General features: G+C 55.5%; 2 protein-coding genes across 2 annotated transcripts in view; one reads left to right on the top strand and one right to left on the bottom strand.

Annotated features, from left to right (window-relative positions):
* LOC128137949 (translation initiation factor IF-2-like) overlaps positions 1-17,743 on the bottom strand; it is a gene marked incomplete at its 3' end in the record, with an annotated part of 123,498 nt that extends 105,755 nt beyond the window's left edge. The window contains exon 1 of the mRNA XM_052779211.1: positions 17,562-17,743. Within this exon, the coding sequence (XP_052635171.1) occupies positions 17,562-17,743 (182 nt within the window). The remainder of the gene's footprint in view (positions 1-17,561) is intronic.
* A 2,801-nt stretch (positions 17,744-20,544) lies between these two features.
* LOC128137948 (T-cell activation Rho GTPase-activating protein-like) lies at positions 20,545-23,981 on the top strand. The gene is made up of 6 exons (XM_052779210.1): positions 20,545-20,743; positions 20,976-21,137; positions 21,222-21,331; positions 21,678-21,873; positions 22,101-22,218; positions 23,968-23,981. The coding sequence occupies exons 1-6, from the start codon at positions 20,594-20,596 to the stop codon at positions 23,979-23,981; spliced, it is 750 nt and encodes a 249-aa protein (XP_052635170.1). The 5' UTR covers positions 20,545-20,593.
* Positions 23,982-24,000: the final 19 nt, after the last annotated feature.

Below are 24,000 nucleotides of genomic sequence, written 5' to 3'. Positions count from 1 at the left end.
CTCGGTTTGTGGGAAGATGTTCGGATCTTGCCTCAAGCCCTGGCAAGTCTCCTTTTCCTTTAGGATTTAGTATTTTGAGTACTGAGAGATTGAGAGAGGTACTCTCCTTGCCATTTTGTGCGTTGGTGCTGACGTGCGGAAACAGACTCCACAATCAGTGAGATTGTAAAGTAGGTATGTTCATTCAGCGCTGGGCAGCACGGGGGGTAGTCCCACCGAAGTCGTGCGCACCCGACTCGGCAGTTTGTCTCAAGCTTATACAGTCAAGTGTTACATGTTCACAATACGCCTATACATATGCATGACCTATCCCCGCTTCCTATTAAAATTAGCTCCGAGAGGTCATTTCCATAGTCTCCTCTCAACTGCGCTTGCGCAGTGCCTCTTTATGGTGGTCGTCTGGTGGTCGCAGAGATGAAGATAGATGACTGACTCCTCTTCGTCACCGCTGGTAACCTTTTTTCTTGCGCAGGCTCAGTGGTTTCTTGCTATTCACCCAAGCCGCAAGACCAGTCTTAGCTGGCTCTTGGGGCCTGCTCCTGCTTCTTATGAGGAACTGTCTCTACCTCACTGGCTGGTCCTTGGGACCAGCTCTTCTTATCAAAGACTGTCTCTGCCTCAGCTAATTTCAACAATGTAAGCGCTAAACATCATCTCTCATCCCCCTTTATTAAATAGTCTACTGAGATTCTTTTGACTCCCCTTGTCTGAGTGCCAGAATTGATCTGTACCTTCAGACTATGTAAATAAGGGCATTTATGCCACAGACATTCCTTTGGTTGTGGTGATGCCAGAGGTGAAAGACAGGGGTTTGGTTCCCTCTGCAGGAACTCTGCAGAGATGCAGAGAGCACGCATGGTTTCCTCACCATTCCTTACCAGCGCACCAAGGGACATTTGCTGCTGCACTGTCAGGGGAGGTTTGGACTTGACGTGAGGAGACATTTCTTTGCCAAGAGGGTGGTCACACCCTGAAACAGGCTTCCTGGAGAGGTGGTGGATGCCCCATGCCTGTCAGTGTTGAAGAGGCATTTGGACAATGCCCTTAATACCATGCTTGGAACTTTTGGTCAGCCCTGAAATGGTGGGGTAGTTGGACTAGGTGGTCGTTGTAGGTTCCTTCCAGCTGAACTATTCTATTCTATTCTGCTCTGTTCTGTTCTATTCCATTCTACTCTACTCTGTTCCCTGTGCTCACCATGAGTCAAATACCAATGAGAGTGTTATTGGCCTGAAACGCCAGGGGCCTTTCAGCTCCCAGAACACTTTGAAGGACACATGACACAAAGGTTACGAGTGGAAACAGGGTATTACTTTTATTTTTCTGAGTCCGCTTCAGAGCCGATGCTCACAAGCATTAACACAGTGTGCCCGTGTAGCCGGGAGCAGGCTGATGCTTCAGTTGAGCTTGAGAAGACATTCTTTGCAGCCTGGCAAAGGCAAGTCAGAGAGCTACAGAAAGTAGCAGCAGGAATACAGGCCAAGCAGTCCCTGTATCCTGAAGAGTGAGAACGTGAAGAATGAGGATCAGGACCGACCACACACCGAAGAAGAAGAAGAAGAAGAAGAAGGAGGAGGAGGAGGAGCAGGAGGAGCAGGAGGAGGAGGTGTGTGGTACCGTGGGGTATTTTCCAAAGTATGACAGGTAGAGGTGAAAAGCGTATTTTTGCGTTCGGAAACTTGCTCCGCCGCTGTGCTTCTTGGCCAACGATGCATGAAAGGCGCTCTCGTGCCGGCCCTGCGCTTGATTTGCATGCAGGGAGAGGTGAAAAGTGGCAGCTCCTGATGGGGCAGCAAGCCTGGAGCCCTTCCAAGCACAGGCTGTTTTGCCCAAGCCAGAACCCCTGGGGAAATGGAGCTAAGGGAAGAGCAGAGCTCGCTCCCGCTCCAGACTTGCGCTGGGCAAGAGAGCCTGAGAGAGCCAGGGCACGAGCGGTGCCTTGGAGGTGCAAGAGCAGCAGGCAAGGACCTAGGCGAAAGGGCCCAGAGGAGCCCTGACAAGGGGCTGTGCTCAGTGCTACAGAGGACAAGAAGCAACCCCGCGGGAGCATCCCTTGGAGCCCGCCGTGGGAGTCAGAAAGCTTCCTCCCCCCGGATGCGGGGCACGAGGGCCACCTTCGTGGAGCACGAGCAGCGGGCACCTAGCCACAACGGCCCAAAGGAGCCCTGGCGAGGGGCCGTGCTCAGTGCTGCAGAGGAAGGCAAAAAACCCCCGGGGACACTTGCTAGCCCACCGTGGGGGAAAAAAAAGCCTTCCTCCCCCCAGCTGCAGGGCACGAGAGGCCATCTTCGTGGTGCACGAGCAGCAGGCAGCAACCTAGCCACAACGGACCGGAGGAGCCCTGACAAGTGGTCCTGCTCAGTGCTGCAGAGGAAGGCAAAAAACCCCCGGGGCCCAGTGCCAATCTGCCCCGGGGGAAAATTCCTTCCTGACCCCAGAGCTGGCGATCGGCTATTCCCTGAGCACGTGAGCAAGACCTGCCTCCTGGTCCCACAGGCTGGTCACGCCTCCCAGAAGATGCCCGAGCCCTGTTCTCCCTCAACCTGGAGCCATCTCAGGGGCTTCCGAGAGTGGCCAAATGCCCGCGGCCTGATGGACCTCGGGGGCAAGAATCCTTCCCGCGCCTTCGGGCCGCCAGCGGGTGCTCCAAGGCACTGGGACCCCGGCAACATCTCTGCATCCCACTTCTTACGGCTGCTGCCACTGGTTCCGCGGGGAGTGAGGACGGCGAGCTCTGCAGTGCTCCTCAAGAAGGCATTCCCTTGGTCTTGCCACAGCTATCCATCCAAAAAAGCCTGATGGCCTCAGGCACCTCCAGGGCTTGGTGGTTCTTCTCGTCTCCAGCAGCCTGGTGCAGCCGCCGGACGTCCTCCCTCAGCCCCCGGCAAGTAATTCCAGCGGCTCCTCGCGGACTTCGTCTGGGCTGTCTCTGGGCCGCCTGCCAGGCGGACTGGCAGTGGGACAGGGGAGGCTGCCCCTTTTATACTGCCCCGGGGCATTGTGACTGCTGCGTTGCCGGGTGGTGGCACTGCGACACGGGGGTGAGGGGGCCCCCGTGCGCAGCCCTGCCCGCCGCCCCTCGGCCCAGCATCCTTCGGAGGAAGGCCTTTGGGGCGCCGGCCCCGGGGGCTGTGTTGCGTTACCGAGTCAAGAAGTTTGGCAGAAAATAACCCCCCTTGCGTTCCAGCTTGTCCTTAGATGTCAGAGGGGCTGGGGACGGCTAGGTTTAATTTCTTTCTGAGTGATGTCGAATTTGACGCTCTAAGTGCGGTCGCGTTCAATGTGCTGAACTATCACGATGACGGATGCACTTAATAGCCTACTGCACTCTCGGCTTAGCCGCGTTCAACGCACGAGAATGACCAGACTTGGGGAGTTTGGTCGCGCTAACGAACTATCAGGACTAGATGAATGAGCAGCGCAGCTTATTAAAGCAACAGTACAGGTTCTTTTGGATTGCCCGTGATAAACAGACTGTCTGCAAAGCACGTGCAGGTGGCAATACAGTCGACTACAAGCGCATTAAATGCGGAAAGAAAAGAGCTCTGAAGAATTCTAAGTTTCCCGGGGAAGCACTCGGTACAGCCAAGTGTTCGAATCTCACGCAAGAGGCGTCCCTGTGGCGGGGGGAGAGAGGCTCAGCCCGTCGAGTGATCCCAGAAGTCAGCGGTGTCCTCCTGACTTGTCTATGATGGTGTCTTCCCTAACATTTCTCCGCTCTTAAGCCCTTTTATATTTTCTGATTTTTTCGGTGGAGCTTGAGTGACTCCAGTCATACGTACCTTTCCTTTGATTGGTATAAAGTTCTCCTGCTTTGCTTTTAAAGGTGTACGCTAGAGAAAATTCAGAGCGCGTGCTCAGTGGGGGGGTGGTGGCACCTTGGAGGTGGGTACCTTTGGGGATGGAGGTGTGTTTTGGTGTTGTAATGAGCAAAGTTCACCCAAAGGGCTTGCTGTTGCGTGTCAGTACCCCAGAAGTGGGCACGTGTGATATAAACCAGAAGCGTAGGGCGTTAGCTCGACAGAACCCCCGTTCTTTTACCTCCTTGCTCCAGTGGATTCAATGCAGGGACCAACCGTTCTCCTTCTGATGGTTCCGGTTGCCTACCCCTGCGATCACAGAGCCTGGCCGCGGCGTCTCGGCTCCGCTCCGCCCCGCCCTCCGTGTTACTTTTCAGAGTCAGCACACCAAGCTCCCCTGGTGTTGCTGACATCTAAAGTTGCAGGTTATGTCGCTTAGGGAACTACCGTGGAACCGATTCTTTACGTGTCCACTGCGTTGCACCCTGGAGGTTCACCTTCCCGTGAGGGGTGGCGGGGGGCGTGTGTCATACCGACAAGTCACCTCCAGCAATCATTCCACAGGCTGTGGCTGTGCCCAGGAGGCCCGGGGGTCTCTCCCTGCCCTTGGTGGCCATGCCCTGGGCCCAGCTGCTGGGTGTCCCTGAGGCCTGCTCTGCCACTCGGCTCCCAAGGCCAAGCCTGGTGCTGTTCCTCTTCTCTCGGGCCATGGCAGAAACCAAGCGTGCAGCGTAGAGACCGCCCCTATTAGCCGTCCCCTCTCTGCGCCAGAGCTAAAGCCTATGCGGCCCCGCAGCCAGGAGGAGCGGGGACTTGATGTGGCTGGACACAAGCCCTTTTCCTGGGGAGAAAGGGGGGGTGATTTTGGCAGCTGCAGCCTGGAGGCAAGCCAAAGTGTACCCAGAGCCCTAGGCTGGGATGGTGGGTGCCAACAGCCCGCCACGGAAGTAAGCCAGGCTTTGAGAAACAAGTGCGCGGCGGTGAGCCTGGTGTGGTGGAAGGAAAGGTTGGTGGTGTTCAGACCTGGACCATTTGGATCCGTGACCAAAGCCCAGCCAGGCAAACGGCAGCTCTTCCAAACTGTCAAAATAGCCCATTGCTGCTGTCGCCGTCACATCCCCTTGTCCCACTGAAACCAAGCTGCGCAGCCTCTCTATTAAACGCCCCCGTTGGCCGTGTTTCTACGGGATACAAAACGCGCTTCAGCCACGGGGTAAAAGCTTCAGAGCTCCTTTGTGACTTGAAGCTTTCCGAGAGTTCTTTGCCTACCTCGGTTTGTGGGAAGATGTTCGGATCTTGCCTCAAGCCCTGGCAAGTCTCCTTTTCCTTTAGGATTTAGTATTTTGAGTACTGAGAGATTGAGAGAGGTACTCTCCTTGCCATTTTGTGCGTTGGTGCTGACGTGCGGAAACAGACTCCACAATCAGTGAGATTGTAAAGTAGGTATGTTCATTCAGCGCTGGGCAGCACGGGGGGTAGTCCCACCGAAGTCGTGCGCACCCGACTCGGCAGTTTGTCTCAAGCTTATACAGTCAAGTGTTACATGTTCACAATACGCCTATACATATGCATGACCTATCCCCGCTTCCTATTAAAATTAGCTCCGAGAGGTCATTTCCATAGTCTCCTCTCAACTGCGCTTGCGCAGTGCCTCTTTATGGTGGTCGTCTGGTGGTCGCAGAGGTGAAGATAGATGACTGACTCCTCTTCGTCACCGCTGGTAACCTTTTTTCTTGCGCAGGCTCAGTGGTTTCTTGCTATTCACCCAAGCCGCAAGACCAGTCTTAGCTGGCTCTTGGGGCCTGCTCCTGCTTCTTATGAGGAACTGTCTCTACCTCACTGGCTGGTCCTTGGGACCAGCTCTTCTTATCAAAGACTGTCTCTGCCTCAGCTAATTTCAACAATGTAAGCGCTAAACATCATCTCTCATCCCCCTTTATTAAATAGTCTACTGAGATTCTTTTGACTCCCCTTGTCTGAGTGCCAGAATTGATCTGTACCTTCAGACTACGTAAATAAGGGCATTTATGCCACAGACATTCCTTTGGTTGTGGTGATGCCAGAGGTGAAAGACAGGGGTTTGGTTCCCTCTGCAGGAACTCTGCAGAGATGCAGAGAGCACGCATGGTTTCCTCACCATTCCTTACCAGCGCACCAAGGGACATTTGCTGCTGCACTGTCAGGGGAGGTTTGGACTTGACGTGAGGAGACATTTCTTTGCCAAGAGGGTGGTCACACCCTGAAACAGGCTTCCTGGAGAGGTGGTGGATGCCCCATGCCTGTCAGTGTTGAAGAGGCATTTGGACAATGCCCTTAATACCATGCTTGGAACTTTTGGTCAGCCCTGAAATGGTGGGGTAGTTGGACTAGGTGGTCGTTGTAGGTTCCTTCCAGCTGAACTATTCTATTCTATTCTGCTCTGTTCTGTTCTATTCCATTCTACTCTACTCTGTTCCCTGTGCTCACCATGAGTCAAATACCGATGAGAGTGTTATTGGCCTGAAACGCCAGGGGCCTTTCAGCTCCCAGAACACTTTGAAGGACACATGACACAAAGGTTACGAGTGGAAACAGGGTATTACTTTTATTTTTCTGAGTCCGCTTCAGAGCCGATGCTCACAAGCATTAACACAGTGTGCCCGTGTAGCCGGGAGCAGGCTGATGCATTCTTCAGTTGAGCTTGAGAAGACATTCTTTGCAGCCTGGCAAAGGCAAGTCAGAGAGCTACAGAAAGTAGCAGCAGGAATACAGGCCAAGCAGTCCCTGTATCCTGAAGAGTGAGAACGTGAAGAATGAGGATCAGGACCGACCACACACCGAAGAAGAAGAAGAAGAAGAAGAAGAAGAAGGAGGAGGAGGAGGAGCAGGAGGAGCAGGAGGAGGAGGTGTGTGGTACCGTGGGGTATTTTCCAAAGTATGACAGGTAGAGGTGAAAAGCGTATTTTTGCGTTCGGAAACTTGCTCCGCCGCTGTGCTTCTTGGCCAACGATGCATGAAAGGCGCTCTCGTGCCGGCCCTGCGCTTGATTTGCATGCAGGGAGAGGTGAAAAGTGGCAGCTCCTGATGGGGCAGCAAGCCTGGAGCCCTTCCAAGCACAGGCTGTTTTGCCCAAGCCAGAACCCCTGGGGAAATGGAGCTAAGGGAAGAGCAGAGCTCGCTCCCGCTCCAGACTTGCGCTGGGCAAGAGAGCCCGAGAGAGCCAGGGCACGAGCGGTGCCTTGGAGGTGCAAGAGCAGCAGGCAAGGACCTAGGCGAAAGGGCCCAGAGGAGCCCTGACAAGGGGCTGTGCTCAGTGCTACAGAGGACAAGAAGCAACCCCGCGGGAGCATCCCTTGGAGCCCGCCGTGGGAGTCAGAAAGCTTCCTCCCCCCGGATGCGGGGCACGAGGGCCACCTTCGTGGAGCACGAGCAGCGGGCACCTAGCCACAACGGCCCAAAGGAGCCCTGGCGAGGGGCCGTGCTCAGTGCTGCAGAGGAAGGCAAAAAACCCCCGGGGACACTTGCTAGCCCACCGTGGGGGAAAAAAAAGCCTTCCTCCCCCCAGCTGCAGGGCACGAGCGGCCATCTTCGTGGTGCACGAGCAGCAGGCAGCAACCTAGCCACAACGGACCGGAGGAGCCCTGACAAGTGGTCCTGCTCAGTGCTGCAGAGGAAGGCAAAAAACCCCCGGGGCCCAGTGCCAATCTGCCCCGGGGGAAAATTCCTTCCTGACCCCAGAGCTGGCGATCGGCTATTCCCTGAGCACGTGAGCAAGACCTGCCTCCTGGTCCCACAGGCTGGTCACGCCTCCCAGAAGATGCCCGAGCCCTGTTCTCCCTCAACCTGGAGCCATCTCAGGGGCTTCCGAGAGTGGCCAAATGCCCGCGGCCTGATGGACCTCGGGGGCAAGAATCCTTCCCGCGCCTTCGGGCCGCCAGCGGGTGCTCCAAGGCACTGGGACCCCGGCAACATCTCTGCATCCCACTTCTTACGGCTGCTGCCACTGGTTCCGCGGGGAGTGAGGACGGCGAGCTCTGCAGTGCTCCTCAAGAAGGCATTCCCTTGGTCTTGCCACAGCTATCCATCCAAAAAAGCCTGATGGCCTCAGGCACCTCCAGGGCTTGGTGGTTCTTCTCGTCTCCAGCAGCCTGGTGCAGCCGCCGGTCGTCCTCCCTCAGCCCCCGGCAAGTAATTCCAGCGGCTCCTCGCGGACTTCGTCTGGGCTGTCTCTGGGCCGCCTGCCAGGCGGACTGGCAGTGGGACAGGGGAGGCTGCCCCTTTTATACTGCCCCGGGGCATTGTGACTGCTGCGTTGCCGGGTGGTGGCACTGCGACACGGGGGTGAGGGGGCCCCCGTGCGCAGCCCTGCCCGCCGCCCCTCGGCCCAGCATCCTTCGGAGGAAGGCCTTTGGGGCGCCGGCCCCGGGGGCTGTGTTGCGTTACCGAGTCAAGAAGTTTGGCAGAAAATAACCCCCCTTGCGTTCCAGCTTGTCCTTAGATGTCAGAGGGGCTGGGGACGGCTAGGTTTAATTTCTTTCTGAGTGATGTCGAATTTGACGCTCTAAGTGCGGTCGCGTTCAATGTGCTGAACTATCACGATGACGGATGCACTTAATAGCCTACTGCACTCTCGGCTTAGCCGCGTTCAACGCACGAGAATGACCAGACTTGGGGAGTTTGGTCGCGCTAACGAACTATCAGGACTAGATGAATGAGCAGCGCAGCTTATTAAAGCAACAGTACAGGTTCTTTTGGATTGCCCGTGATAAACAGACTGTCTGCAAAGCACGTGCAGGTGGCAATACAGTCGACTACAAGCGCATTAAATGCGGAAAGAAAAGAGCTCTGAAGAATTCTAAGTTTCCCGGGGAAGCACTCGGTACAGCCAAGTGTTCGAATCTCACGCAAGAGGCGTCCCTGTGGCGGGGGGAGAGAGGCTCAGCCCGTCGAGTGATCCCAGAAGTCAGCGGTGTCCTCCTGACTTGTCTATGATGGTGTCTTCCCTAACATTTCTCCGCTCTTAAGCCCTTTTATATTTTCTGATTTTTTCGGTGGAGCTTGAGTGACTCCAGTCATACGTACCTTTCCTTTGATTGGTATAAAGTTCTCCTGCTTTGCTTTTAAAGGTGTACGCTAGAGAAAATTCAGAGCGCGTGCTCAGTGGGGGGGTGGTGGCACCTTGGAGGTGGGTACCTTTGGGGATGGAGGTGTGTTTTGGTGTTGTAATGAGCAAAGTTCACCCAAAGGGCTTGCTGTTGGCGTGTCAGTACCCCAGAAGTGGGCACGTGTGATATAAACCAGAAGCGTAGGGCGTTAGCTCGACAGAACCCCCGTTCTTTTACCTCCTTGCTCCAGTGGATTCAATGCAGGGACCAACCGTTCTCCTTCTGATGGTTCCGGTTGCCTACCCCTGCGATCACAGAGCCTGGCCGCGGCGTCTCGGCTCCGCTCCGCCCCGCCCTCCGTGTTACTTTTCAGAGTCAGCACACCAAGCTCCCCTGGTGTTGCTGACATCTAAAGTTGCAGGTTATGTCGCTTAGGGAACTACCGTGGAACCGATTCTTTACGTGTCCACTGCGTTGCACCCTGGAGGTTCACCTTCCCGTGAGGGGTGGCGGGGGGCGTGTGTCATACCGACAAGTCACCTCCAGCAATCATTCCACAGGCTGTGGCTGTGCCCAGGAGGCCCGGGGGTCTCTCCCTGCCCTTGGTGGCCATGCCCTGGGCCCAGCTGCTGGGTGTCCCTGAGGCCTGCTCTGCCACTCGGCTCCCAAGGCCAAGCCTGGTGCTGTTCCTCTTCTCTCGGGCCATGGCAGAAACCAAGCGTGCAGCGTAGAGACCGCCCCTATTAGCCGTCCCCTCTCTGCGCCAGAGCTAAAGCCTATGCGGCCCCGCAGCCAGGAGGAGCGGGGACTTGATGTGGCTGGACACAAGCCCTTTTCCTGGGGAGAAAGGGGGGGTGATTTTGGCAGCTGCAGCCTGGAGGCAAGCCAAAGTGTACCCAGAGCCCTAGGCTGGGATGGTGGGTGCCAACAGCCCGCCACGGAAGTAAGCCAGGCTTTGAGAAACAAGTGCGCGGCGGTGAGCCTGGTGTGGTGGAAGGAAAGGTTGGTGGTGTTCGGACCTGGACCATTTGGATCCGTGACCAAAGCCCAGCCAGGCAAACGGCAGCTCTTCCAAACTGTCAAAATAGCCCATTGCTGCTGTCGCCGTCACATCCCCTTGTCCCACTGAAACCAAGCTGCGCAGCCTCTCTATTAAACGCCCCCGTTGGCCGTGTTTCTACGGGATACAAAACGCGCTTCAGCCACGGGGTAAAAGCTTCAGAGCTCCTTTGTGACTTGAAGCTTTCCGAGAGTTCTTTGCCTACCTCGGTTTGTGGGAAGATGTTCGGATCTTGCCTCAAGCCCTGGCAAGTCTCCTTTTCCTTTAGGATTTAGTATTTTGAGTACTGAGAGATTGAGAGAGGTACTCTCCTTGCCATTTTGTGCGTTGGTGCTGACGTGCGGAAACAGACTCCACAATCAGTGAGATTGTAAAGTAGGTATGTTCATTCAGCGCTGGGCAGCACGGGGGGTAGTCCCACCGAAGTCGTGCGCACCCGACTCGGCAGTTTGTCTCAAGCTTATACAGTCAAGTGTTACATGTTCACAATACGCCTATACATATGCATGACCTATCCCCGCTTCCTATTAAAATTAGCTCCGAGAGGTCATTTCCATAGTCTCCTCTCAACTGCGCTTGCGCAGTGCCTCTTTATGGTGGTCGTCTGGTGGTCGCAGAGGTGAAGATAGATGACTGACTCCTCTTCGTCACCGCTGGTAACCTTTTTTCTTGCGCAGGCTCAGTGGTTTCTTGCTATTCACCCAAGCCGCAAGACCAGTCTTAGCTGGCTCTTGGGGCCTGCTCCTGCTTCTTATGAGGAACTGTCTCTACCTCATTGGCTGGTCCTTGGGACCAGCTCTTCTTATCAAAGACTGTCTCTGCCTCAGCTAATTTCAACAATGTAAGCGCTAAACATCATCTCTCATCCCCCTTTATTAAATAGTCTACTGAGATTCTTTTGACTCCCCTTGTCTGAGTGCCAGAATTGATCTGTACCTTCAGACTACGTAAATAAGGGCATTTATGCCACAGACATTCCTTTGGTTGTGGTGATGCCAGAGGTGAAAGACAGGGGTTTGGTTCCCTCTGCAGGAACTCTGCAGAGATGCAGAGAGCACGCATGGTTTCCTCACCATTCCTTACCAGCGCACCAAGGGACATTTGCTGCTGCACTGTCAGGGGAGGTTTGGACTTGACGTGAGGAGACATTTCTTTGCCAAGAGGGTGGTCACACCCTGAAACAGGCTTCCTGGAGAGGTGGTGGATGCCCCATGCCTGTCAGTGTTGAAGAGGCATTTGGACAATGCCCTTAATACCATGCTTGGAACTTTTGGTCAGCCCTGAAATGGTGGGGTAGTTGGACTAGGTGGTCGTTGTAGGTTCCTTCCAGCTGAACTATTCTATTCTATTCTGCTCTGTTCTGTTCTATTCCATTCTACTCTACTCTGTTCCCTGCGCTCACCATGAGTCAAATACCGATGAGAGTGTTATTGGCCTGAAACGCCAGGGGCCTTTCAGCTCCCAGAACACTTTGAAGGACACATGACACAAAGGTTACGAGTGGAAACAGGGTATTACTTTTATTTTTCTGAGTCCGCTTCAGAGCCGATGCTCACAAGCATTAACACAGTGTGCCCGTGTAGCCGGGAGCAGGCTGATGCATTCTTCAGTTGAGCTTGAGAAGACATTCTTTGCAGCCTGGCAAAGGCAAGTCAGAGAGCTACAGAAAGTAGCAGCAGGAATACAGGCCAAGCAGTCCCTGTATCCTGAAGAGTGAGAACGTGAAGAATGAGGATCAGGACCGACCACACACCGAAGAAGAAGAAGAAGAAGAAGAAGAAGAAGAAGAAGGAGGAGGAGGAGGAGCAGGAGGAGCAGGAGGAGGAGGTGTGTGGTACCGTGGGGTATTTTCCAAAGTATGACAGGTAGAGGTGAAAAGCGTATTTTTGCGTTCGGAAACTTGCTCCGCCGCTGTGCTTCTTGGCCAACGATGCATGAAAGGCGCTCTCGTGCCGGCCCTGCGCTTGATTTGCATGCAGGGAGAGGTGAAAAGTGGCAGCTCCTGATGGGGCAGCAAGCCTGGAGCCCTTCCAAGCACAGGCTGTTTTGCCCAAGCCAGAACCCCTGGGGAAATGGAGCTAAGGGAAGAGCAGAGCTCGCTCCCGCTCCAGACTTGCGCTGGGCAAGAGAGCCCGAGAGAGCCAGGGCACGAGCGGTGCCTTGGAGGTGCAAGAGCAGCAGGCAAGGACCTAGGCGAAAGGGCCCAGAGGAGCCCTGACAAGGGGCTGTGCTCAGTGCTACAGAGGACAAGAAGCAACCCCGCGGGAGCATCCCTTGGAGCCCGCCGTGGGAGTCAGAAAGCTTCCTCCCCCCGGATGCGGGGGCACGAGGGCCACCTTCGTGGAGCACGAGCAGCGGGCACCTAGCCACAACGGCCCAAAGGAGCCCTGGCGAGGGGCCGTGCTCAGTGCTGCAGAGGAAGGCAAAAAACCCCCGGGGACACTTGCTAGCCCACCGTGGGGGAAAAAAAAGCCTTCCTCCCCCCAGCTGCAGGGCACGAGCGGCCATCTTCGTGGTGCACGAGCAGCAGGCAGCAACCTAGCCACAACGGACCGGAGGAGCCCTGACAAGTGGTCCTGCTCAGTGCTGCAGAGGAAGGCAAAAAACCCCCGGGGCCCAGTGCCAATCTGCCCCGGGGGAAAATTCCTTCCTGACCCCAGAGCTGGCGATCGGCTATTCCCTGAGCACGTGAGCAAGACCTGCCTCCTGGTCCCACAGGCTGGTCACGCCTCCCAGAAGATGCCCGAGCCCTGTTCTCCCTCAACCTGGAGCCATCTCAGGGGCTTCCGAGAGTGGCCAAATGCCCGCGGCCTGATGGACCTCGGGGGCAAGAATCCTTCCCGCGCCTTCGGGCCGCCAGCGGGTGCTCCAAGGCACTGGGACCCCGGCAACATCTCTGCATCCCACTTCTTACGGCTGCTGCCACTGGTTCCGCGGGGAGTGAGGACGGCGAGCTCTGCAGTGCTCCTCAAGAAGGCATTCCCTTGGTCTTGCCACAGCTATCCATCCAAAAAAGCCTGATGGCCTCAGGCACCTCCAGGGCTTGGTGGTTCTTCTCGTCTCCAGCAGCCTGGTGCAGCCGCCGGTCGTCCTCCCTCAGCCCCCGGCAAGTAATTCCAGCGGCTCCTCGCGGACTTCGTCTGGGCTGTCTCTGGGCCGCCTGCCAGGCGGACTGGCAGTGGGACAGGGGAGGCTGCCCCTTTTATACTGCCCCGGGGCATTGTGACTGCTGCGTTGCCGGGTGGTGGCACTGCGACACGGGGGTGAGGGGGCCCCCGTGCGCAGCCCTGCCCGCCGCCCCTCGGCCCAGCATCCTTCGGAGGAAGGCCTTTGGGGCGCCGGCCCCGGGGGCTGTGTTGCGTTACCGAGTCAAGAAGTTTGGCAGAAAATAACCCCCCTTGCGTTCCAGCTTGTCCTTAGATGTCAGAGGGGCTGGGGACGGCTAGGTTTAATTTCTTTCTGAGTGATGTCGAATTTGACGCTCTAAGTGCGGTCGCGTTCAATGTGCTGAACTATCACGATGACGGATGCACTTAATAGCCTACTGCACTCTCGGCTTAGCCGCGTTCAACGCACGAGAATGACCAGACTTGGGGAGTTTGGTCGCGCTAACGAACTATCAGGACTAGATGAATGAGCAGCGCAGCTTATTAAAGCAACAGTACAGGTTCTTTTGGATTGCCCGTGATAAACAGACTGTCTGCAAAGCACGTGCAGGTGGCAATACAGTCGACTACAAGCGCATTAAATGCGGAAAGAAAAGAGCTCTGAAGAATTCTAAGTTTCCCGGGGAAGCACTCGGTACAGCCAAGTGTTCGAATCTCACGCAAGAGGCGTCCCTGTGGCGGGGGGAGAGAGGCTCAGCCCGTCGAGTGATCCCAGAAGTCAGCGGTGTCCTCCTGACTTGTCTATGATGGTGTCTTCCCTAACATTTCTCCGCTCTTAAGCCCTTTTATATTTTCTGATTTTTTCGGTGGAGCTTGAGTGACTCTAGTCATACGTACCTTTCCTTTGATTGGTATAAAGTTCTCCTGCTTTGCTTTTAAAGGTGTACGCTAGAGAAAATTCAGAGCGCGTGCTCAGTGGGGGGGGTGGTGGCACCTTGGAGGTGGGTACCTTTGGGGATGGAGGTGTGTTTTGGTGTTGTAATGAGCAAAGTTCACCCAAAGGGCTTGCTGTTGCCTGTCAGTACCCCAGAAGTGGGCACGTGTGATATAAACCAGAAGCGTAGGGCATTAGCTCGACAGAACCCCCGTTCTTTTACCTCCTTGCTCCAGTGGATTCAATGCAGGGACCAACCGTTCTCGTTCCTATCGTTCCGGTTGCCTACCCCTGCGATCACAGAGCCTGGCCGCGGCGCCTCGGCTCCGCTCCGCCCTCCGTGTTACTTTTCAGAGTCAGCACACCAAGCTCCCCTGGTGTTGCTGACATCTAAAGTTGCAGGTTATGTCGCTTAGGGAACTACCGTGGAACCGATTCTTTACGTGTCCACTGCGTTGCACCCTGGAGGTTCACCTTCCTGTGAGGGGTGGCGGGGGGCGTGTGTCATACCGACAAGTCACCTCCAGCAATCATTCCACAGGCTGTGGCTGTGCCCAGGAGGCCCGGGGGTCTCTCCCTGCCCTTGGTGGCCATGCCCTGGGCCCAGCTGCTGGGTGTCCCTGACGCCTGCTCTGCCACTCGGCTCCCAAGGCCAAGCCTGGTGCTGTTCCTCTTCTCTCGGGCCATGGCAGAAACCAAGCGTGCAGCGCAGAGACCGCCCCTATTAGCCGTCCCCTCTCTGCGCCAGAGCTAAAGCCTATGCGGCCCCGCAGCCAGGAGGAGCGGGGACTTGATGTGGCTGGACACAACCCCTTTTCCTGGGGAGAAAGGGGGGGTGATTTTGGCAGCTGCAGCCTGGAGGCAAGCCAAAGTGTACCCAGAGCCCTAGGCTGGGATGGTGGGTGCCAACAGCCCGCCACGGAAGTAAGCCAGGCTTTGAGAAACAAGTGCGCGGCGGTGAGCCTGGTGTGGTGGAAGGAAAGGTTGGTGGTGTTCAGACCTGGACCATTTGGATCCGTGACCAAAGCCCAGCCAGGCAAACGGCAGCTCTTCCAAACTGTCAAAATAGCCCATTGCTGCTGTCGCCGTCACATCCCCTTGTCCCACTGAAACCAAGCTGCGCAGCCTCTCTATTAAACGCACCCATTGGCCGTGTTTATATGGGATGCAAAACGCGCTTCAGCCACGGGGTAAAAGCTTCAGAGCTCCTTTGTGACTTGAAGCTTTCCGAGAGTTCTTTGCCTACCTCGGTTTGTGGGAAGATGTTCGGATCTTGCCTCAAGCCCTGGCAAGTCTCCTTTTCCTTTAGGATTTAGTATTTTGAGTACTGAGAGATTGAGAGGGGTACTCTCCTTGCCATTTTGTGCGTTGGTGCCAAAATTGATCTGTACCTTCAGACTATGTAAATAAGGGCATTTATGCCACAGACATTCCTTTGGTTGTGGTGATGCCAGAGGTGAAAGACGGGGGTTTGGTTCCCTCTGCAGGAACTCTGCAGAGATGCAGAGAGCACGCATGGTTTCCTCACCATTCCTTACCAGCGCACCAAGGGACATTTGCTACGGCACTGTCAGGGGAGGTTTGGACTTGACGTGAGGAGACATTTCTTTGCCAAGAGGGTGGTCACACCCTGAAACAGGCTTCCTGGAGAGGTGGTGGATGCCCCATGCCTGTCAGTGTTGAAGAGGCATTTGGACAATGCCCTTAATACCATGCTTGAACTTTTGGTCAGCCATGAAGCGGTCAGGCAGGAAGAGTAGTAGGGACTTGTAGGTCCCTTCCAGCTGAACTATGCTACTCTCATTCCGAATGTGAACAGAGAAAAAGAAACAGTTTCTCCCGCTTTGTTGGAATTTGACAGTAGGTAATTTAAAGGTGCCTTGTCCAAAGTTGCACGGCAGTTTAGCAATTGCATTTCAAAATGGTGTTTTGGCAGTTGAAGAAATTACACTGCCAATAGAGCTGTTCAGGAAAAAAAAGGAGGACTTTTACGGTGGATGTGTGAAGGGCTCTACAAAAACATCTTTAAAGAGTCTATGGATGTTTCCCATGGAAAGCACTGATTTTGTTTGAAAGCTAAGGCTCTTTCAGCTTGGGCATCTTCTAGTTTTACAGCAAAACCTTATTATTTCTCAGAGGAAACAGGGACTTGTACAAATTGAGTTGAATCCTCAGCTTCCTATTTAAAAATGTCTTTAAGGGAAATGTACCATCAGGCCACAACTGTGCAATGGCATTAGTCCCGAAGTTAATCCCAATGGCATTAGTCCCTAAATTAATCCCAGATGCATACCAGTTCACAAGGAAGCCATCTACTTGGTTGTCTGATTTATGAAATCTCACCTGGCATGTAAGGCTCACATTGAAGCCCATCCTACCATCACCTTTAACACACTTGTTTTACCCATGCTTTTAGGCTTCATAAAATGAGCTTCCGTAAGTGTTAGCAACTCCAAGTCAGCACCAATTCTTTTGATAAAAATAACCTGCTACGATTGTCTGAGCAATCATAGTTAAATTATACCACCACTTCCATACAGTTCTGTAACAATATTCATCTAGTGGTTCTGATACAACAGAGCTTCTTTATCTAATAGTTAATGTTAACACACTTCGATAAGTAAGAAACTCATAGATCGATATACTTTTCCAGGGGAAAATATTTTAAAGACTGTACATTAGTATAAATAAAAAGGCAAAACCCCTCAAAGTCTGGAGGAAGATGCAAAAGTGCTTCTTTACAAGAGGGTTTTCGTCCACTCTTACTTAAGTCAACTCAAGGGAAGATCTGAATAAAGCCATGGTGCCTTCTCCCACCCTACTCTGACCGTTCACCGAGATCCAGTGCTTAGCGCTGTTCCCAAACAGTTTCCACTGAGACTGGATGAACCGTCAGATGCTACCATTATTTACAAAGTTAAGCTCCCAGTCTCTCCTGCCATTTCCACATCCACTTCTTCCCTTTCTGATAAGGCATGAATCATCATCAGAAATCACTCTCCAGTCCATTAACAAACTAAACATTGCACAGACTCATAGAAGTACGCGGGTGACTATTGTTACATCTGCCTCCATATTAGAGGGATCAGCACTGCAAAAATACCTGCAGTTAGCAAATATTCATGTTGCATTTATGAGCATTTTCATTGCCTACAAAAACAGGCATTGTAGCAGTCAAGATGGAATACGCCTTTCTCGCGTACCTTTTCTTTTTTGAACGTGGTGAATTCAATCTGCTGATCAATAGCCCACTGAGTTCAATAGACACCTTGGATTTTTATCCTTCGGCTCAAGAGCTAGACGCAACCTTCTGTCGTTGGTGTTAGCACAATTAATGCAGATAATCTGCTATCTTCTACCTCATAATCTAGGCTACGTACTGTCTAACGATCCGTGTGAGAGTACAACCGGATCCAATGTTACACACAACATCAGCACTGTGAAGAGCTGTGACATTCCCATGAAAAGCGAGACATTTTGAACACCTTTTAATAGCTTGCAGGAATACCAAGGGGAAGCACTGTTTAAATAATACCAAAACCAATATGGATTTTCCCCCTAAATTTCTAAACCTACTGTGACAAGCGATGGCCTATCAAAGTGCATATCTGCACCCCCTGCGCTGTACCACGCGGGACCTGTTCACATTCCCTGGTCTGGGAGATGGGGCAGAGTGGACCCTCAGGCAGCTTGCAGGTGGCACACAACCGGGAGGAGAGGCTCACGCGCCGGAGGGTCCTGCTGTCAATGAGGGGCATCTCGACAGGCTGGAGAAAGGGGCTGACAGGAACCTCGTGTAGTTCAACAAGGGGAAGAGCAGAGTCCTGGAGACCTGGGGACGAACAAGCCCTTGCACCAGTAACTGCTGGGGGACACCCAGCTGGAAAGCAGCTGTGCAGACACCTGGGGTCATGGTGGACGCCAAGCTGAGCGATTTAGAGCCAGAAAAGTGCCCTTGGGGCGAAGGCGGCTGACTGCATCCTGGGCATCCCTGCAGCAGGGAAAGCATTGGCAACAGGCGGAGGTAGGTGGTCCTTCCCCTCTGCTGTGTCCATCCAGCCCTGGGCTCCCCAGTGCCAGGCAGAGCCGGCCATACTGGAGAGAACTCTCGCCCCAGTGCCCCTCCCACTTTCCGTTGGGCTCGGAATGTTGGTCAGTTGGAGCCCACAGCCACCAGAGACAGCAGCACGGAGCTGTGCTGGCACGGGGGAGCGCTGGGAGGAGGCAGGATCTGGCCGAGCAGCACCGAGCCGGCACCGGCACCTCGCTTCCCATCCCCGCTGTCGCCGACTGGCCCGTGTCCTCGGTCCACAGCGAGGGTCCTCCTCTCCCGGGCAGGATGGGCCAGGCCAACTGCTGCTGCGGCTCCAGGTGGGCTCTCCCTGTGCCTCGGGGACACGCGGGCACGGCCGGGACCCACAGCGGCGGCCTTTCTCATGCCCGCCACTCTCTGCTCTGCAGGGAGGCTCTCACCGACGCCGAGCCGGTGCTGAGCGTGGACGTGCAGCTGACCCGGGGCCGCAAGAGGAGCGAGAGACGCCTTCTCCTCCTCCAGGAGGAAGTGGTGATAGCCAAGTTGCAGTAAGACCCTCAGAGCCCAGCTGCCTTTCCCCCATCCCTGGCCCTGGCACCAGGGCAGGGACACCCCGGCACCAGCCCCCGGCCCCGGGACCTTGGTGCTGGATGCACCCATCGATGTCCGTCCCAAGGGCAGGTGGGGGACGGGGCTCTGCCCGGGGGGACCCCCAGGAGGCCACCTCCAGCTCACCGGTGGCCTGCCTCTCCTCTCTGCAGACGTGGCACCACCCTGCGCCCACAGCTCCGCCTGGCCCTGGACCAGCTGTGGGTGCTGAGCGGCGGAAAGGAGGCAGCGGGGGAGGAAAAAGAGGAGGAGGAAGGCAGCGCTGAGGACAGGACCTCCATCATCCTCATCTGGCCCACCGGCTCCTGCGTTGCCGCTTTCGGGTGAGTCATGGTGCCACGTCCCGTGGCCGGGCAGGAGAGGTTCCCAACCATGCCCACGCCATCCTGTGAACGGCCTCTGCCCTGCGTGCAGGGAGCGGGAAGCACGCCGGCAGGGAGGGATGGGGGCATTGCCAGGTCCTGCATCCCCTGGTGCCCTTTGGGTCCCCAGAAGAGAAGGGCAAAAGCAGCTGCTCTGGCAGGACACGGGGAGCCAGGGCTTGGGCAGCGTCTCTGTCCTGCCCCACGGGGCTTCGTCCTGCCCCTGTGTCCTTCCCCACGGGGCAGGGCTGCGCAGGCGCCCGCCTCTGCCCACGGGCTGGGGGGGCAGCAGGGCCTGACGCTGGTTCTCCTCTCTTTCTGCAGCTCCCAGGCACTGAAGGAGCTGTGGGTGGGCACACTGCTGGGGTAAGCTGGGGGGGATGCTCCAAGCGCAGCCAGACGGGGGGAACACGGCTCCCCAGCTGGGGAGAGGTGCCCTCGCGGCTGCGGGCAGCTCTCGGGCAGAGCTGCGTCACAGGAGAGAAGGGGCAGCTTGGGACTCAGCCAGCTCTCTCCCTGTCCCTTCCTGGTGCACAGGACACCAGGAGGAGCAAAGAGAGCCCGTGTGACCCGTCTCCCCTCCCTCAGACCCCTGGAGAAGGAGCTGAGCCGCCGCCACGCTGTGAGTGTCTCTCCGGTCTGGGCTCTGTCCCCGAGCCCTGGTCCTCCAGCCGAGTGGCAAAGGCATTGCTGCTCACCTTCCTCCGCTCCTTCTCTCTTGCCCAGGGGAGGACGTTCAGCACCAGGAGCCTGGAGAGGCTGGTGGAGGGCCAGGCAGAGGTGAGAATGGCTGCCTTTCACCCGCCTCTGGCTGTGCCAGCGTCTGCAGCCAGCGGGGTGAGCTTGTGCGGCAGGGATGGAGGGAAGAGTGGTGCCACGGTGCCACTCGGGGAGCGTAGAGGGTTGGGGAGCCACCGGGAATGCCGGCACATCCTCGCTGGCGGCACTGGAGGGAAGCCTGCCGTGTGGGGCAGAGAGCCTGGGAGGGCAGAGGGTCCCAGCTCTGCCGCGCTCAGGCTGCTGGTGCTGGGCGGCAGCTCGCCGGTGGCCCTTTCTGCTGCGGGGCTGCTCTCTAAGCGCAGCCTGCTTCTTGCAGGATCATCCCAAGCAAGGGCCACCGACAGCCCCATCTATCAAAGCGGGGGGACTTTGCCGCTCACCAGGTGAGTTCTGGAAAGAAACGCATTGTCCTGCAAACGGTTGAGCTGTGCTCACTTGTCCCTTGAGTGTCACCACGCAGGTGCAGCACCCCAAGGGAGGACGTCACCTGGACGAGCAAGGACCCCCGCTGGGCAGCAGCCGCTGGACGTGGTTCTGTGGGGATCCAGAGCCTCTCCTGCTGCCCACAGCTTGGAGGAGGGCAGGGCGAGGGCTGGAACAGGTTGTCCCGGTGGCACGCCGGCTCTCAGGAGCCTCCGAGCTGGAGCCGCTGAGCTGGAGCTGTGGTTCCAGCTGCTGGCTCCCTGCCCATCCTGCCGCACCGCTCAGCACCGTGCTGCAGGCAGGGCAGGCTGCGGGAGTGCTGGCCCGGCTGTCTCCGTTGACGCGCTCTTGCTCCGTTTTCCTTTTCAGAAGGAGGGAACAGCAGCAGCAGCAGGAGGAGGATGGGGCTGCCCTGGCCCTTTGCTCTGCGGAGGACCCCGGCCGCTGCCCAGGCGCCAGGGCAGGCGGGCTCCGGCTGCGGCAGGGCGCTCTTTGGACAGCCCCTGGCAGCCCTCTGCGGGGAGGACGGCTCCCTGCCCCAGCCCATCCAGGTAAGCCAGCCTGGGCAGGGGGTCCCCAGCCCTCCCTCCAGCTGCTCCAGAGGGGAGGTGGGTGTCCCCAGGAGCTCCGGGGATGGGGGATTGGGCCCTTCACCCCCAGAAGACGCTTCTGGTGCCAGCCCCTTTGGGGGGGGCAAGGAGCAGGGTCTGGGGCAGTGCTTTGGTCACTGCTGTTGGAAGGCAGCTTCTCAGCCAAGCAACTGTCCTCCTGCCCCTCCTGCAGGAGATGCTGGCTGCCCTGCACAAGGAAGGACCGTCGACGGAAGGGGTATTCCGAAGAGCTGCCAGCGGGACACAGTTTCGTGAGCTGCGGGAGACCCTGGACCACGGTGCGCATGTCGACCTGGGCAGCCAGCCTGCGCTGCTGCTGGCCGTCATCTTGAAGGTGAGCGCTTCTGACCTGCAGCTGGAAGAGCTCCTGCCTGGCCTGGAGTGTTCAGAGGCTCACCTGGAGCCCCTGGCATTGCAGGACTTCCTCCGAAGCATCCCCGCCAAGCTCCTGGTGACAGACCTCTACGAGGACTGGATGGCAGCGATGCAGAAGAGCAGCAAGGAGGAGAAGGTTGAAGAGCTGAAAGCGTAAGCGTGGGCAGCAGCCTGCCTGTTGAGGAGGGACTGGTAGAGGCCTGGGACTTGCCTGAAAAGGGACGGTCTCCGTAAAAAGCTGGGTCTTCTGACAGCTTGCTTTTGCTGGGGTGGGCTTAGATTGCGGGGGAAAGGGCATGGACAGGGAGCCTGCCCTTGCCTGGGCTCGGGTGAAATGAGGAGCTGGGAAGCAACGCCGTGCTTCCTTCCTGAAGCGCAGGAGCACTGACCGCTGGCTCAGAGCACCTGGAAAGCTGCGCAACCCACCTGCATTGGGCAAGCTTCAGGGACGGCTGTGGGCAACATCGGCTCCGTTAACGTTGAGTTCCTGTTCCCTCAGGGTGGCCGAGAAGTTGCCTGGAGCCAATCTCCTCCTCCTCAAGCGGCTGCTGGCCCTCCTCCAGCACATCGGCCACAACGCCTCCAGCAGCAGAATGACCGCCAGCAACCTGGCCATCTGCCTTGGGCCAAATCTGCTGAGCCCACCTAACGAGGACCTGCTCCCCCTCGAGGCCATGCTGGCCGTGACCGAGAAGGTGCGCTGGACTGAGCGGCCGGCTGCAGCCTTGCCGGCCCATGCGAGCTTGGCTGCTCAGAGGTCCCTGGCTGCCTCCTCTCTTGAGCAAATGCTGGTGGGGTGGCTGCCTGCGAGAGCAGCCCCACAACCACAGCCACCTGTGCAGAGGCAAGGGTCGGGAGCAGGAAAGGCTGCGTGATACATTTTCAGGCACCTGGGTTGAGACCGAGGGTTTGATGTGTGCAGGTGAACGTGCTGGTGGCGTTTCTCATTGAAAACTGCGGTGACATCTTTGTGGAGGAGATGGCTGGCCGCTCCTGTCCATCAGCCGGGGAGTTGCCAGCACCCATGGACGGAGCCACAGGTACGAGGAGGAGCTGAGGGCTGTCACAGCCTGGGGCTTGGGGTACCAGAAACCTCAACGTCGAGAAGACAGCTGGTGTAGGGCTTTGGGTGGGTTTTGCTTTAGGTGTGCTTTACTTCCAAGGAGTCCCGCTGCATTTGTTTTTCTAAATAATGATAGTAATAATGGTACTAATGTCTTTTGTATAATTAGCAACTGTTGTCACCTCCCTAGTGTCTCATTTTCCAGGTTTTCTATGAATTCCCTGACCAGCCTCAGGCCCCAGCTGAGACCTCTGTGGGACTCTGCATTGAACCTGCTCTGTTGTGAAAACTGAGTGTTTTTTCTTACTGTTTCCTGTTCTGATTATTGGTCCCTGGGAAAGGCTGCTGCTGGTCTTTCTTGTGAGCGCTTAGTAGATATTCTGGTCTCCTTTATCAAATGGACAAGTAGTCCAAAGCAATTGTCCCCATCCCCCTGGCATGTGTTATTCACAGCCAGGAATTCTGAAAGAGCTGTATTTGCAGTTCTTCAGTTTCAAGATATCATATGGAAGTCCAGCATTGTTTCTAAGTCGTTTATCTTGTTCTCAGGAAGTGAGGTGCAATGCAAAACTGTACTTTAAAGTTGGTTAAAGAAAGTCCAGTCACCAAATATTCACCAGATTTTATAATACCTCTGTTACAGGTAAAGAAGTAAACAAGGGCAGTGATGAGCTTGTAAGTTGCGTGTGTGGTTTTGTTTTGTGTGTTGGGTTTTTTTTTTTGAAAAGTGATATTCCAAGTAGTCTGGAGAAGCAGAATATATATCTAGGCAATGCTGTAGTTGTCCTGTTTCTGGGTGTCAGGCAGGCAGTGTAAGGTGGGAGTGAATTCTCACCTAGAACCATCCAAGTTGAGGGAAACCTTCCTGTCAATTCCAGTGGACTTTGAATGAAGTCCTGCCTGAGGACGCGAGAGCCGTGCTGGCTTCAGTTAAATGTGTTTTTGGCAAGTCTGAGCTGAGCTGTCAAATGGTTTCTTCACTGTGAGAGTCTGTATGAGGTCAATATTGCCGAATAATTAAGTAGTTTCCTAAGTGCTGTACGTGTCGAAAACAACAAAGTTAAGCTTCTTTGGGAAGTTGTTGTTTAGTGAGATCTCAGGGTGGGTTTGTTTTCAATACAGGTAAGTGTCTGAAGATGGAGTGAATTAGTGAAGGTGTCCTGTCCAAATTCCCCCAGAGAAAATCCCGCTCTCTCTGCTAGCATTACGTTCCTAGGCCCTCCTCAAAAACTGGAGCAAATAGGATGTCCTGGGAAGCAGTAGTTCTTGTTTAAAACTGTTGAGCATAATTCTCTGGATGGCCTCTCAGTGCTTACCTTCTGTTTGAATAAGGCAGCTAATCTTTTATTCCTGAGTCATTTTTTGTTTTTTTTTGTTGTATAAGCCTGGACAATGTTGCGAAATACGGATGTATATTAAGTCTGACTTTTGTTCTAAAATAGAAAAGTCAAAATCAAATTTTATCAATACCAAGTTTGCAATGTTTTGAAGGTCAAGAGAAGAAAAGAAGTGTCAGAAAGTGCTGCAGTGGAAGAAACGGTGAAGAGGAGAAGAGTGGAAGTCAGAGCGGAGGCCTCATGCCCACAGTCGGGTATGGGCAGGTCAGTTGACTACAGAATAGTCTTCCGGGGCACATATCAATGTTTTTGATGTCTCTTGCACCTTCCTCATATTTCATTCCTGTGTAGCCCTTTGGCCCATTTGTCTTCTTCCTTCTCTTCCATAGGTGACAGAATCTAAGCAGCATTGCCCACGTTTG

This window comes from Harpia harpyja (genome assembly GCF_026419915.1).
Source record: "Harpia harpyja isolate bHarHar1 chromosome 5 unlocalized genomic scaffold, bHarHar1 primary haplotype SUPER_5_unloc_1, whole genome shotgun sequence".
Classification (NCBI taxonomy): Eukaryota; Metazoa; Chordata; class Aves; order Accipitriformes; family Accipitridae; genus Harpia; species Harpia harpyja.
This window is presented reverse-complemented; position numbering and strand designations above follow the sequence as displayed.

Excerpts from the sequence above, each read along its gene's own strand:
- LOC128137948 (XM_052779210.1), top strand. The coding sequence starts at position 20,594 with ATGGGGCTGCCCTGGCCCTTTGCTCTGCGGAGGACCCCGGCCGCTGCC. Across the intron at positions 20,744-20,975 it reads CCCTGCCCCAGCCCATCCAG|GAGATGCTGGCTGCCCTGCA; the intron begins GTAAGCCAGCCT and ends CCCCTCCTGCAG. Across the intron at positions 21,138-21,221 it reads TGCTGGCCGTCATCTTGAAG|GACTTCCTCCGAAGCATCCC; the intron begins GTGAGCGCTTCT and ends CTGGCATTGCAG.